The sequence below is a fragment of the Platalea leucorodia genome (assembly GCF_965183815.1).
Source record: "Platalea leucorodia genome assembly, contig: SUPER_19_unloc_1, whole genome shotgun sequence".
In the NCBI taxonomy this organism is placed as follows: Eukaryota; Metazoa; Chordata; class Aves; order Pelecaniformes; family Threskiornithidae; genus Platalea; species Platalea leucorodia.
Window position 1 is genome coordinate 226,881 of NW_028121461.1, and position 15,063 is coordinate 241,943.

The 15,063-nt window shown below is 61.4% G+C and overlaps 1 protein-coding gene across 1 annotated transcript in view; it reads left to right on the plus strand.

Moving 5' to 3' along the window:
* Positions 1-2,208: 2,208 nt before the first annotated feature.
* LOC309599222 (sperm-associated antigen 4 protein-like) overlaps positions 2,209-15,063 on the plus strand; it is a gene marked incomplete at both ends in the record, with an annotated part of 124,427 nt that continues 111,572 nt past the window's right edge. The window contains one exon of the mRNA XM_082338046.1: positions 2,209-2,213. Coding sequence (XP_082194172.1) covers positions 2,209-2,213 — 5 coding nt within the window. The remainder of the gene's footprint in view (positions 2,214-15,063) is intronic.

Sequence of the window (15,063 nt, forward strand, 5' to 3'; positions counted from 1 at the left end):
CGTGGCAGGGTTTGGCGGGCCCAGAGGCATGTGCTCCCACCGCCCAGGAGAGCGGCAGCCGTGCTGCCCCAGGGGAGCCCACCGGCTCTCCCCGCCCTGCTGCGCCCTGGGGAGCCCCAGTGTGATGTCAGAGCCACCAGTGTGAGGTCAGAGCTGGCCGCCCGCACAGCCCTGTGGCGCGCGGGCAAGGAGCCCCCAGCTGCCGTGTGGCTCTTGCCCTGGGCAGGCGCGCTCCTGCTGTGGGGCAGCGTGGGGCTGCTGCCGGAGCTGTTTTTGCCTGGGCAGGCCACGCTGCTGGGGCTGAGGGGGAAGAGCGGAGCGGGGAGCCTGCCTTTGCCCAGAGATGGCGAGGAGAAAGGCCCCCGAGAGAAGACGCCAAGGGCCCTCCCAAGGCTCCTTGGGGAACGAGGCCGGCCAACAGCCGGCAGGGGAGGCAGCGGGGCCGAGCCGCTGCCAGACGAGTAGGTACGAAGCCTGGCATGTGCCCGGGGCATCAGGTTGGGCTGGTAGCACGGACGTGGCCTAGCACGGTCAGTGGGGTGCGGAGCAGCCTGGGGAAGCCGACAGAAGTTTTCTGAAGAAGAGCCCCGTGGCTTGCGACGCCCCCCTTCTGTGGGGACGGGTCTCGGCGGAAAGCCTGGCTCACTCTCGCAGCCAAAAGGCAGTGTGCAGCAGGGGCTTTTGGGGAGGCGGTAGCCTCGTGCTGCAGGGTCGGAGCCCAGCCCTGCTGCACGGGGAGGCCAAGCCCCTGGGGCCTGAGACTGGCCCCCTCGGGACGTTGAGGCGCGATCCTGCCTGGCTGATGGGAGCAGCTGTGCGGGGCAGAGAGGGGTCGGGAGACCTGGGAGTGCCCGGGGAAGAGGTGGGGGGGGCGGTGGGAGGGGACAGCAGCCCGTGCCCCCTCCCCGAACGGCCACTGGGAGGTGTCTGCCGCGGGGCAGGGTGGGGCCAGGGGCCAGGGAGCAGGGAGGGACGGGCTGAGAATCGGGCTGTGCTGCCGGGTGGGCTTCCCGAGGCGGGGGGTCTGCTGCTGCCAGCTTGCTCCCACTGCAGGCCTGTAAAGCAAAGGATGGGGGGGGGGGGGGGGAGCCCGCTGGGAGCAGCCCAGCTGTGCTGGCCTCTCTCGCTGCTGCTGGGACGGCCCGTCCTCTGGCAAGGGCCGCCACTCAGGCTACTCCTGCCCGCCTTCTTCACTGTGCTCGCCGATTGACCCTTGCTTCTGCGCAAACGCAGTCCTAGGATCACGTAGACGTTGTCCTTCAAGACTACTGTTGCCATTCTTCTGTTTCTTCCTATCTTCATGGTTCCGTGCATCCGTTCTCCCAAGGCCGAGTTGTCTGTAACGAGATTATCCCGGAGCCCCCTCTTATCTTATAACTATTCTTCTAGCTACTCCCTAAATCACATCAAACTGTAAGGCATTCACAACACCCTTAAATCACACCAGGGTGTCTTCTGAGCTAATGAAGAGACTAAGGTATTTACCACATCTTTCTTGCTCTTGTGGTTTTTAACCCTTTCGACAGGAGTCCCTCTTTTTCAGGCAAAAGGTGGCCCTGCAGAAGAAGAGGATCTTCCAAGTCGTCTTCTTGTTGCTCCCCGTGGCTCTTGGTGAGTTTGCATGAGCAGACACCTGAGAGCGACAGCCAGGCTGTGCTGCATGCCAGCTTTCCGCTGGCCAGCTTTCCTTTTGGGCCAGTATGGGCGGAAACTCCCATGGCCCAAGCGCTTCCCGAGTACGTCCCGGACTGGGCCTGCCTTTTGGCCTGCCAGTAAGACTGGGAGTCTCCCAGCCATGCTGCTGCTCTGGCCACTGGACCACATGGCTTGCTTCGTCTGCAAGTCCGCGAGAGAAGGGCGTAGCTACTTCCAAGCCTGAACTGGGCATTCCCAGAGGGGAGGGGCCGTGCAGGGGGACCCATGGGGAGGTACGTACCTCTCCTAGCCCATGCAGCCTGGTCTCGGGGCTCCCTGAAGCAGCGAGGGGAAGCGGGGAATAGCTCTGGGGCACTGAGCACACCTGAGGCTCACGGCTGCGCAGTCCCCTCAAGCCTGGGCCGATGGCTTCCGGGCAGAGGCGCGTCCTCTCTCCGCACCCCGCGTTCCCCACCTCCTCAGCTCACCTGCTGCCCCACCCCTAAGGCAACAGGCCGGAGACAACGCGACTGCAGGCATCGCTAGCGACCCCAGTAAAATAACTCTCTCTTGATGATGTGAATTGCAGCTGCTGTCTACTGCAGGACCTCACTGTCAGGGTGGACAATGCAGCCAAAGGGACTGCTGGAGGTCGGTGACTCCTGTGGCACAGGCACCTCTCGCAACAGAGCATCGCTGAGAGCGGCTGGATAAATCACGGGCTCTCCTGCTGCCACGCAGGGTGACCCAAAGAAGCAGCAGCTTGTGCCGAGTCTTCCTAGGGAAGCCTCTCCTGGGAAGCCCCGGCGGCTCTGGTAGCGGATGCTCGAACCGAGCGTTTTTCCCTTTCAGGCGCCGGCACTTGTGTCTGCAGAAGACCTGAAGACCCTGCGGTAAGAGACGTTTCCTGAGCTGGCATTGGTTCTGTGCAGAAGCGTCAGCCGACCTCGTGCTACCTGCACTCGTTTTGCTAACAGCCAGGGCTCCCATACCTCCTACCTGCCTTTGCCTTCTGCTCAAACTGGTGTGGAAGGGAAGCGCTCGCAAAGCAGGGGAAGCACACGTGTCTCTCCTCTTGCTGAGATGCTCCCCAGAGGGGACTGGCCGCTCTCTGACAAGATCTGCTTTCCTGTCATGCAGGAACTTTTGCGTTTTGTTGGCGGAGCAAAGACAAATGATGCAGCTTCTGCTGGAGGAGGTGGCTCAACTGAGGGCGGAGATCAGCAGGGCAAAGGTGATGCTGCGTTTTGGGGAAGGAGGCTTGGCTGGGCAGAACCCCCGAGAAAGCACTCCTTGGGCTTGTTGGTGGGGTCAGACTGCTGATGGCAGCAAGCCAGCCTTTGCCCCAGGGGCTTGCTGGGTGAGCTTCTGCGCTGCACAGGCCCTTCTCCAGGCCCAGTTTAAGCAGGCTGCTTGAGGCAGCAGAGGACTCCCGAGAGCCTTCCCTTGGCACGCCGGCACTCTGGCTCCTCTGGCTAGGCTCCTGAGGCAGGGATGAGACCCAGGCACGCTGACGAGGCCAGCCGTCGCTTGCAGGGCCCGAGCCCATCTCCCCGCTGACCTGCAGAGCGTGGAGGGTGGGGATGAGGGTGTGGCGACCCTCGTCAACCCACCTCGTGGCCATGGCCGTGGCCGTGGACACAGATTCTCTTCCTCAGTCCTCGTGGCTCACATCAGCAGCAGAGAGTCTTGCAGCTCCGTGGACGAGGCTTGCCTTGCCTTTCTGACACTGGCCCTTTGCCTCTGCCGGCGCTAGCAGCCACGCTGAAGTGCCTGCTGATGTGGTCCTTTTCTGTGTTCGTTTATGGCGTTCCCAGGAAGTGAACCAGGCAGCGTCCCAGATGGCTTCGGAAGTCTACGTCGAGATGTCTGACTGGGCCCTGAAAAGCTCTGGTATGGACACAAGCAGCCCAGTCTCCTTGCCCTGCGCTTGTCTGCAGCACTCCCCAAAGAAGCCCGTGCTCCGGGCACTGCTCTCCAAAGTGGGGGAGCTTCAATGCTTCATGGGGTCCAAGAGCAAGGCTGTGGCACAGTGGCTCTCTCAGACTCCCTCCCAGTCCTGCCCTCGGCCTCCGCACGGGGGCCTGCGCACGGGTGCCTCCGCCGCTGCCCCCGCACGTGTTCCTGTGCTGTTGGAAGGGCTCTCTTCCTCTCCACTGCATTGGAAGAGGGAACGGCTGGGCCATCCTTTGCTGCCCATGCCGCAAGCCCTCAGTTTTGGTGTGCTGTCATTCACGTGGGCGCCCGCTGTCTCCCAGAACCCTCAGACCTTCTCCTCCTGGCGCTGTGAGAGAAGCAGTCACCACCAGGCCGGTGGCTGCCGTCATTCCCCTGCGCAGCTGGGCACCCCCAGCGGCGTGGGGAGGAGGAGAGGACTGACAGACGTGGAGCTGGCCGGCAGCATCAGAAATACTGTCTGAGCACCGAGTCCCCCTAGAATGTGGCCTTTTCCCGTCACCTGCTCTCCCTCCCTTCCAGGTGCCACCATCGACATGCAGAGAACTTCCGAGACCTACATCTGCAAAGAGAATTGGGGCTGCAGGCTTTTATGGCTCTTTCGCACTGCCAACCCCCCCGACACTATTTTGCAGGTATCGTAGCAGAACTCCTCAGGGAAGGTTTCCTGCCTCCCGCTGAAGTTGAGGACCGACCTCAGGGGCTCTGCCCTCGCTCCAGTGGCACTGCTCAAGCCCACAGTGTTGATCAGGTTCCTGAAAGCAAAGCTCGCACACAGGGCTGGGCTTGCTAGCAATCAGCGCTTCCCCTCAGGAGGGGAATGGAGCTGAACGGAGCCAAACCGCTGCATCTCGCCCACAGTGCTCTGCCCCAGCTGGGTGAAAGACTTTCTCCCTGGTGACCCCGTTTCCACGCCCATCCCTAACAGCGCCTTTTTGGGGCTGGCAGGCGGGAGGTGGGGGTGCCCTGCAGAGCCACTGGGCAGAGAGGTGTTTCTGCTAGGCTCTGACTGGGACGGTTTCATAACCGCTGGTCTCCTCTGCCCCATAATCCTGAGAGCCCCCTTTCAGTCAGGCAGGGACGAAGGCCTCCTGCTTCTGTCCATTTCCTCCCACGCGCCTCATTTTCAAGCCAAAATAAACCCCACGGACACAACGGCGCCTACGCTTCAAGCTACGCGGGCCACTGTGTTGGCCCCAACACTCTCTCACTCTTCCTTGCTCTCGCGTTCTGCTTGCAGCCGGATGTTTCCCCAGGAAACTGCTGGCCTTTACAAGGGGATCAGGGCCAGGTGGTCATCAGTCTGCCAGCACGAGTCCATCTGACTGCCATCACTGTGCAGCACATCTCCAAAGAAGTCTCTCCATCTGGGACCGTCATCAGCGCCCCCAGAGACGTCGCTGTCTTTGTGAGTCTCTGCTGGGCGCTTCTGGCGGGGATCTGGCCCTGGGGGAAAGCCATGGCAGGGTCTTGCTTGCTTTTGTGCGTCCTCTGAGGTTTGCGTCCTGCTCTCTCCTGAGCACTGCAGTGCCCTAGCGGGACACTTCAAGGGCTCTAGGGGTTTCATCCCTCTTGAGACTTGTTTGGGACAAGCACCTCAGGGTTCCTGAGCAGAAGTCAAGGCCGAGCCTGAGCTCCACCACAGCGAGTGCTAGCCTACTGCTAGAGCCTCAGGAGAGGGTGGGGAGATAGCAGGGCTGATCCAGCACGTAGGTTCCCTCTTTGTGGGGACGAGTCTGAGCTGCTCTCCTTGTGCTTTGCCCCTGAGGGAGTGGATGCGGACGGAGAAGAGGAAACTCTCCTTGGGACGTTCACGTACAACGTGGCAAAGGAGACCATTCAGACCTTCCCTCTGAAGGTACGGGCCACGCGCAGGGGCAAGGTGCCAGGGAGCAAACCAGGTTTGCCTGCAAGTCCATGGCAGGAAGAGCGTGAATGCTTTCTCCCTGGGCCGAGGGACAGTGTCCTCTCCTCCCAGCACAGCGTGCCCCTTCTCTCCCCGTGCTCTCACGCCTGCCAGGAGGAAAGCGGGCAGAGCAGACAGCGGGAGCTTGGTGGGGTTGCACAGCAGCCGCCCCCCGCACAGGAGCACCTCCCCGGCCTCTCTGCCAGCACAGAGCAAGCAGCAGAGGGAAGGGGCAGAGGGGAGGGAGACTGAGCCCCAGCAGGGCTGGCATGCAGAGGATGCCAGCTGCCTTCCCCCTTCCCGTGTCCCCAGCAGCCCCGGTACCAGCAGCGAGCCTCAGATTGCCACAGCCGCTCCCACCCACTTGCAGGAGCTCGTTCCTGAGCAGGAGCAGGGCTGGCAGGGAGGGACACCTTCATTGCATTGTCGCTCCTAACACCCCCGCTTCCTTTTCCCGCTTTTCTTCCCAGAACGCGCCGCTTCCCAGAGCCTTTGCACGTGTCAAACTTCTGGTGAAGAGCAACTGGGGAAACCCAGCGTACACCTGCATTTATCGAGTGCAGGTTCACGGGAAGATGGCAAAACCAGAAAGCCTCGACTAAAGCCAGAGGAAAAAGGGCATACAGAAAAGAGCAGCAGAAGGGGAAGGAACAAGAAAATAAAAAAGATGTGGCAATTCAGATTGGTGCAGAAGCTCTGTCTCCAAAGTGGGGTGCGCAAGAAGGCCCTTTGGGGGGAGGGCGGGAGCGTGCGGGAACCGTTAGGACCTCTCCTTAATTTTTTCTGCAACCTGAGGAAGGCAGTAAGCACTCCTAAGGTTTACTCCAGAGAGGAGAGGCCCAGCCTGGCACCGCTCCTTCTCCCGCCACCCCGGGAGGCTCCGCAAGCGGCACCGGCCCAGGGCGGGCAGAGGGGCCCGGCTGCAGTTTACCACAGGCAGACGGCCACCCGGCCCCGAGCGGGCTCTGCAGGAGCTCTCCCCGGAGCCCGCCCACCCTCTTCCTGGCCTCTCAGCCAATGGCGCCCGCCAGGCAGTGACAGGCAGGGCCCGCCCCCAGCCAGTGCAGCGCCCTTCTCTGTCCCCGCCCCCTCCGGCCCGCTGCCGTGGCAACGGGGCCGACTGCAGGCACGGCCTGCGGGCCGAGCGAGGAGCCTTGGGACAGCTCTTCGGGGCTGCCAGGGCCGGGGGCTGGGAGCTCCTCCCTTACTTTCCCGACGGCGGCGCCGCAGGAGCAGATGGAACCGTTTGGCCTAGCACCTTCCCAGCATCCCGGCTGTCGGTTTGTCGGTGACCCCCCAGTTTCTGTGAAAGGGGGGTGGGGAGCCTGTCTGAGCGGCCTGTGGGAAAGCCCCCCGTTCCTCGGCCCATCAACGTCCCCGCTCTAGAGCTGGCTGCTCTCTGTCGGGGGTCCTTTTGTGTCACATTGAGTAGTGTCGACGGGGAATTTTCCAGCGCTTGGCCCCTGGTTATTCTGCCCTTGGCATTGGGACGACCCTGACCCGTCTTTCCTCTTGACGGACCACCCTCTCTGGGGTTCCCAGAAAGGCTGTGCGGTTCTGCAGCCCTTGGGCTGTTCCCGTCATGGGCTCCACCATGTAACACTCGAGGCCCCTCGGTCCCCCAGTGCTGCATTGTGCAACACTTGGCTGTTCCCTCCCGCTGTTGCTATCATGGGCATCGTGTCCTGGGCTACAACGCCGCCTGCGCTAAGGACATCCCGGGCAGCCAGTCGGAAAGCTCGTCCAAAGGGTTCCAGGGATGGGGAGGGTTAGAACCCCGTCTTCCTGGCAGCTGTCTAACAGCAGGGAGTATTGGGAGGGGGTCAGGGTGGCAGGAGCATTCCCTGCGGGGTGCTGGAGGCTCCCAAGGGGTTCCTGAGAGATGGGGCTGGGGAGTGGGCATCCCAGGATGCTCGGGGGGGTTCTCATGCTGCTGGAAATGGTTTGTAAAGCTAAGCAGAAACGGCAATTGTCCCATTAGCTTTGTATGACGGTAGGCACCTTAGGTGGGACCATCCCCCGTGCATCCAGCGCCGTAATAAAGAGAATGCCTGCTTCTCGATGCTACGTTGGTGTGAAGAGGCTGATTCCCCATTTCGGTGACAGTTTGGGCGACCCAGATGGGACTCCGCTTCTGAATCTCGACGGATCCGCGGGATCGCAGGACCCCCAGCCGGCACCGAGGGATTCTCGGGAAGAACCTCCGAAGCCCGGACCGAAGAGCTCTGAGCAGGACCCCTGGGAAGGTAAAGGCATCCCTTTTCTGATTAAAAGGGCGGTTGCCTGCCCGTCAGGCGCGGCGAAGGCCTCGCAGGGTTGGGCTGTAAAGGTACCTAAGGGAAGGATTGGATCCTATGGGGCCCAAGTCCCTAGGACACCTGTGTCTGGAAACCTTTGGCCGAAGGGGTGGGTTGGAGTCCCACTGAAGGTAATCTAGGGGTTCGAGTCCCCTTCTGGGGAATGCCTCTGACTATTTTGTGCCAAGTTATTGTTTCTCTGTTTGGTGTTGCTGTATCTTTTATGGCGGGCACTAAGCCCGCTGCGGAAGGGGGGATTCGGAAAAGATCTCCCCTAGGACGTATCGTGAAACATTGGAGGAAATTGGGAGGGGAGCCTCTCACTCGGAAACAGCTTCTAGAATATGGTAACTATTGGTGGCCAATGTATAGTCTCGAAGATCAGGCAAAATGGCCAAAGAATGGAACTCTAAGATATACTACTATAGTACAACTGATGGTACTTTGCAGGCGGGAGGGTAAATGGGATGAAGTAGCAGACGTGGATTTATTTTTCACACTAAGGAACCACCCGGAATGGCAGAAGGAATGCAGAATAATCCCACAGGATCCTCTGATCTTGGCTCTAGAAAAGGAGGGGAGGGGTAGGAATTTAAAACGATGGGGTTCTGCTTGTAGAAAATCCGCTCCTTTCGTACAAGCCCGTCTTGCCTCTTACTGGGTTTTTCTTCTTGGCACACAAAAGAGTTCCGAAAGGAGAAACGCTGGCAGAAGCAGCTGCCCCACGGGTTGAGAGCAAAGCCCCCGTTCCAGGCTGCTTTCTGGTTTCCCGGGGGTGCCCAGGAGAGCTGGAACCCTGCCCGGCAGCACAGGCCAGGCAGCCGCCCGGCACAGGAGCGTGGCAGGGTTTGGCGGGCCCAGAGGCATGTGCTCCCACCGCCCAGGAGAGCGGCAGCCGTGCTGCCCCAGGGGAGCCCACCGGCTCTCCCCGCCCTGCTGCGCCCTGGGGAGCCCCAGTGTGATGTCAGAGCCACCAGTGTGAGGTCAGAGCTGGCCGCCCGCACAGCCCTGTGGCGCGCGGGCAAGGAGCCCCCAGCTGCCGTGTGGCTCTTGCCCTGGGCAGGCGCGCTCCTGCTGTGGGGCAGCGTGGGGCTGCTGCCGGAGCTGTTTTTGCCTGGGCAGGCCACGCTGCTGGGGCTGAGGGGGAAGAGCGGAGCGGGGAGCCTGCCTTTGCCCAGAGATGGCGAGGAGAAAGGCCCCCGAGAGAAGACGCCAAGGGCCCTCCCAAGGCTCCTTGGGGAACGAGGCCGGCCAACAGCCGGCAGGGGAGGCAGCGGGGCCGAGCCGCTGCCAGACGAGTAGGTACGAAGCCTGGCATGTGCCCGGGGCATCAGGTTGGGCTGGTAGCACGGACGTGGCCTAGCACGGTCAGTGGGGTGCGGAGCAGCCTGGGGAAGCCGACAGAAGTTTTCTGAAGAAGAGCCCCGTGGCTTGCGACGCCCCCCTTCTGTGGGGACGGGTCTCGGCGGAAAGCCTGGCTCACTCTCGCAGCCAAAAGGCAGTGTGCAGCAGGGGCTTTTGGGGAGGCGGTAGCCTCGTGCTGCAGGGTCGGAGCCCAGCCCTGCTGCACGGGGAGGCCAAGCCCCTGGGGCCTGAGACTGGCCCCCTCGGGACGTTGAGGCGCGATCCTGCCTGGCTGATGGGAGCAGCTGTGCGGGGCAGAGAGGGGTCGGGAGACCTGGGAGTGCCCGGGGAAGAGGTGGGGGGGGCGGTGGGAGGGGACAGCAGCCCGTGCCCCCTCCCCGAACGGCCACTGGGAGGTGTCTGCCGCGGGGCAGGGTGGGGCCAGGGGCCAGGGAGCAGGGAGGGACGGGCTGAGAATCGGGCTGTGCTGCCGGGTGGGCTTCCCGAGGCGGGGGGTCTGCTGCTGCCAGCTTGCTCCCACTGCAGGCCTGTAAAGCAAAGGATGGGGAAAGGAGAGGGGGGGCCCGCTGGGAGCAGCCCAGCTGTGCTGGCCTCTCTCGCTGCTGCTGGGACGGCCCGTCCTCTGGCAAGGGCCGCCACTCAGGCTACTCCTGCCCGCCTTCTTCACTGTGCTCGCCGATTGACCCTTGCTTCTGCGCAAACGCAGTCCTAGGATCACGTAGACGTTGTCCTTCAAGACTACTGTTGCCATTCTTCTGTTTCTTCCTATCTTCATGGTTCCGTGCATCTGTTCTCCCAAGGCCGAGTTGTCTGTAACGAGATTATCCCGGAGCCCCCTCTTATCTTATAACTGTTCTTCTAGCTACTCCCTAAATCACATCAAACTGTAAGGCATTCACAACACCCTTAAATCACACCAGGGTGTCTTCTGAGCTAATGAAGAGACTAAGGTATTTACCACATCTTTCTTGCTCTTGTGGTTTTTAACCCTTTCGACAGGAGTCCCTCTTTTTCAGGCAAAAGGTGGCCCTGCAGAAGAAGAGGATCTTCCAAGTCGTCTTCTTGTTGCTCCCCGTGGCTCTTGGTGAGTTTGCATGAGCAGACACGTGAGAGCGACAGCCAGGCTGTGCTGCATGCCAGCTTTCCGCTGGCCAGCTTTCCTTTTGGGCCAGTATGGGCGGAAACTCCCATGGCCCAAGCGCTTCCCGAGTACGTCCCGGACTGGGCCTGCCTTTTGGCCTGCCAGTAAGACTGGGAGTCTCCCAGCCATGCTGCTGCTCTGGCCACTGGACCACATGGCTTGCTTCGTCTGCAAGTCCGCGAGAGAAGGGCGTAGCTACTTCCAAGCCTGAACTGGGCATTCCCAGAGGGGAGGGGCCGTGCAGGGGGACCCATGGGGAGGTACGTACCTCTCCTAGCCCATGCAGCCTGGTCTCGGGGCTCCCTGAAGCAGCGAGGGGAAGCGGGGAATAGCTCTGGGGCACTGAGCACACCTGAGGCTCACGGCTGCGCAGTCCCCTCAAGCCTGGGCCGATGGCTTCCGGGCAGAGGCGCGTCCTCTCTCCGCACCCCGCGTTCCCCACCTCCTCAGCTCACCTGCTGCCCCACCCCTAAGGCAACAGGCCGGAGACAACGCGACTGCAGGCATCGCTAGCGACCCCAGTAAAATAACTCTCTCTTGATGATGTGAATTGCAGCTGCTGTCTACTGCGGGACCTCACTGTCAGGGTGGACAATGCAGCCAAAGGGACTGCTGGAGGTCGGTGACTCCTGTGGCACAGGCACCTCTCGCAACAGAGCATCGCTGAGAGCGGCTGGATAAATCACGGGCTCTCCTGCTGCCACGCAGGGTGACCCAAAGAAGCAGCAGCTTGTGCCGAGTCTTCCTAGGGAAGCCTCTCCTGGGAAGCCCCGGCGGCTCTGGTAGCGGATGCTCGAACCGAGCGTTTTTCCCTTTCAGGCGCCGGCACTTGTGTCTGCAGAAGACCTGAAGACCCTGCGGTAAGAGACGTTTCCTGAGCTGGCATTGGTTCTGTGCAGAAGCGTCAGCCGACCTCGTGCTACCTGCACTCGTTTTGCTAACAGCCAGGGCTCCCATACCTCCTACCTGCCTTTGCCTTCTGCTCAAACTGGTGTGGAAGGGAAGCGCTCGCAAAGCAGGGGAAGCACACGTGTCTCTCCTCTTGCTGAGACGCTCCCCAGAGGGGACTGGCCGCTCTCTGACAAGATCTGCTTTCCTGTCATGCAGGAACTTTTGCGTTTTGTTGGCGGAGCAAAGACAAATGATGCAGCTTCTGCTGGAGGAGGTGGCTCAACTGAGGGCGGAGATCAGCAGGGCAAAGGTGATGCTGCGTTTTGGGGAAGGAGGCTTGGCTGGGCAGAACCCCCGAGAAAGCACTCCTTGGGCTTGTTGGTGGGGTCAGACTGCTGACGGCAGCAAGCCAGCCTTTGCCCCAGGGGCTTGCTGGGTGAGCTTCTGCGCTGCACAGGCCCTTCTCCAGGCCCAGTTTAAGCAGGCTGCTTGAGGCAGCAGAGGACTCCCGAGAGCCTTCCCTTGGCACGCCGGCACTCTGGCTCCTCTGGCTGGGCTCCTGAGGCAGGGATGAGACCCAGGCACGCTGACGAGGCCAGCCGTCGCTTGCAGGGCCCGAGCCCATCTCCCCGCTGACCTGCAGAGCGTGGAGGGTGGGGATGAGGGTGTGGCGACCCTCGTCAACCCACCTCGTGGCCATGGCCGTGGCCGTGGACACAGATTCTCTTCCTCAGTCCTCGTGGCTCACATCAGCAGCAGAGAGTCTTGCAGCTCCGTGGACGAGGCTTGCCTTGCCTTTCTGACACTGGCCCTTTGCCTCTGCCGGCGCTAGCAGCCACGCTGAAGTGCCTGCTGATGTGGTCCTTTTCTGTGTTCGTTTATGGCGTTCCCAGGAAGTGAACCAGGCAGCGTCCCAGATGGCTTCGGAAGTCTACGTCGAGATGTCTGACTGGGCCCTGAAAAGCTCTGGTATGGACACAAGCAGCCCAGTCTCCTTGCCCTGCGCTTGTCTGCAGCACTCCCCAAAGAAGCCCGTGCTCCGGGCACTGCTCTCCAAAGTGGGGGAGCTTCAATGCTTCATGGGGTCCAAGAGCAAGGCTGTGGCACAGTGGCTCTCTCAGACTCCCTCCCAGTCCTGCCCTCGGCCTCCGCACGGGGGCCTGCGCACGGGTGCCTCCGCCGCTGCCCCCGCACGTGTTCCTGTGCTGTTGGAAGGGCTCTCTTCCTCTCCACTGCATTGGAAGAGGGAACGGCTGGGCCATCCTTTGCTGCCCATGCCGCAAGCCCTCAGTTTTGGTGTGCTGTCATTCACGTGGGCGCCCGCTGTCTCCCAGAACCCTCAGACCTTCTCCTCGTGGCGCTGTGAGAGAAGCAGTCACCACCAGGCCGGTGGCTGCCGTCATTCCCCTGCGCAGCTGGGCACCCCCAGCGGCGTGGGGAGGAGGAGAGGACTGACAGACGTGGAGCTGGCCGGCAGCATCAGAAATACTGTCTGAGCACCGAGTCCCCCTAGAATGTGGCCTCTTCCCGTCACCTGCTCTCCCTCCCTTCCAGGTGCCACCATCGACATGCAGAGAACTTCCGAGACCTACATCTGCAAAGAGAATTGGGGCTGCAGGCTTTTATGGCTCTTTCACACTGCCAACCCCCCCGACACTATTTTGCAGGTATCGTAGCAGAACTCCTCAGGGAAGGTTTCCTGCCTCCCGCTGAAGTTGGGGACCGACCTCAGGGGCTCTGCCCTCGCTCCAGTGGCACTGCTCAAGCCCACAGTGTTGATCAGGTTCCTGAAAGCAAAGCTCGCACACAGGGCTGGGCTTGCTAGCAATCAGCGCTTCCCCTCAGGAGGGGAATGGAGCTGAACGGAGCCAAACTGCTGCATCTCGCCCACAGTGCTCTGCCCCAGCTGGGTGAAAGACTTTCTCCCTGGTGACCCCGTTTCCACGCCCATCCCTAACAGCGCCTTTTTGGGGCTGGCAGGCGGGAGGTGGGGGGTGCCCTGCAGAGCCACTGGGCAGAGAGGTGTTTCTGCTAGGCTCTGACTGGGACGGTTTCATAACCGCTGGTCTCCTCTGCCCCATAATCCTGAGAGCCCCCTTTCAGTCAGGCAGGGACGAAGGCCTCCTGCTTCTGTCCATTTCCTCCCATGCGCCTCATTTTCAAGGCAAAATAGACCCCAAGGAAACAACGGTGCCTACGCTTCAAGCTACGCGGGCCACTGTGTTGGCCCCAACACTCTCTCACTCTTCCTTGCTCTCGCGTTCTGCTTGCAGCCGGATGTTTCCCCAGGAAACTGCTGGCCTTTACAAGGGGATCAGGGCCAGGTGGTCATCAGGTTGCCAGCACGAGTCCATCTGACTGCCATCACTGTGCAGCACATCTCCAAAGAAGTCTCTCCATCTGGGACCGTCATCAGCGCCCCCAGAGACGTCGCTGTCTTTGTGAGTCTCTGCTGGGCGCTTCTGGCGGGGATCTGGCCCTGGGGGAAAGCCATGGCAGGGTCTTGCTTGCTTTTGTGCGTCCTCTGAGGTTTGCGTCCTGCTCTCTCCTGAGCACTGCAGTGCCCTAGCGGGACACTTCAAGGGCTCTAGGGGTTTCATCCCTCTTGAGACTTGCTTGGGACAAGCACCTCAGGGTTCCTGAGCAGAAGTCAAGGCCGAGCCTGAGCTCCACCACAGCGAGTGCTAGCCTACTGCTAGAGCCCCAGGAGAGGGTGGGGAGATAGCAGGGCTGATCCAGCACGTAGGTTCCCTCTTTGTGGGGACGAGTCTGAGCTGCTCTCCTTGTGCTTTGCCCCTGAGGGAGTGGATGCGGACGGAGAAGAGGAAACTCTCCTTGGGACGTTCACGTACAACGTGGCAAAGGAGACCATTCAGACCTTCCCTCTGAAGGTACGGGCCACGCGCAGGGGCAAGGTGCCGGGGAGCAAACCAGGTTTGCCTGCAAGTCCATGGCAGGAAGAGCGTGAATGCTTTCTCCCTGGGCCGAGGGACAGTGTCCTCTCCTCCCAGCACAGCGTGCCCCTTCTCTCCCCGTGCTCTCACGCCTGCCAGGAGGAAAGCGGGCAGAGCAGACAGCGGGAGCTTGGTGGGGTTGCACAGCAGCCGCCCCCCGCACAGGAGCACCTCCCCGGCCTCTCTGCCAGCACAGAGCAAGCAGCAGAGGGAAGGGGCAGAGGGGAGGGAGACTGAGCCCCAGCAGGGCTGGCATGCAGAGGATGCCAGCTGCCTTCCCCCTTCCCGTGTCCCCAGCAGCCCCGGTACCAGCAGCGAGCCTCAGATTGCCACAGCCGCTCCCACCCACTTTCAGGAGCTCGTTCCTGAGCAGGAGCAGGGCTGGCAGGGAGGGACACCTTCATTGCATTGTCGCTCCTAACACCCCCGCTTCCTTTTCCCGCTTTTCTTCCCAGAACGCGCCGCTTCCCAGAGCCTTTGCACGTGTCAAACTTCTGGTGAAGAGCAACTGGGGAAACCCAGCGTACACCTGCATTTATCGAGTGCAGGTTCACGGGAAGATGGCAAAACCAGAAAGCCTCGAGTAAAGCCAGAGGAAAAAGAGAAGGGCATACAGAAAAGAGCAGCAGAAGGGGAAGGAACAAGAAAATAAAAAAGATGTGGCAATTCAGATTGGTGCAGAAGCTCTGTCTCCAAAGTGGGGTGCGCAAGAAGGCCCTTTGGGGGGAGGGCGGGAGCGTGCGGGAACCGTTAGGACCTCTCCTTAATTTTTTCTGCAACCTGAGGAAGGCAGTAAGCACTCCTAAGGTTTACTCCAGAGAGGAGAGGCCCAGCCTGGCACCGCTCCTTCTCCCGCCACCCCGGGAGGCTCCGCAAGCGGCACCGGCCCAGGGCGGGCAGAGGGGCCCGGCTGCAGTT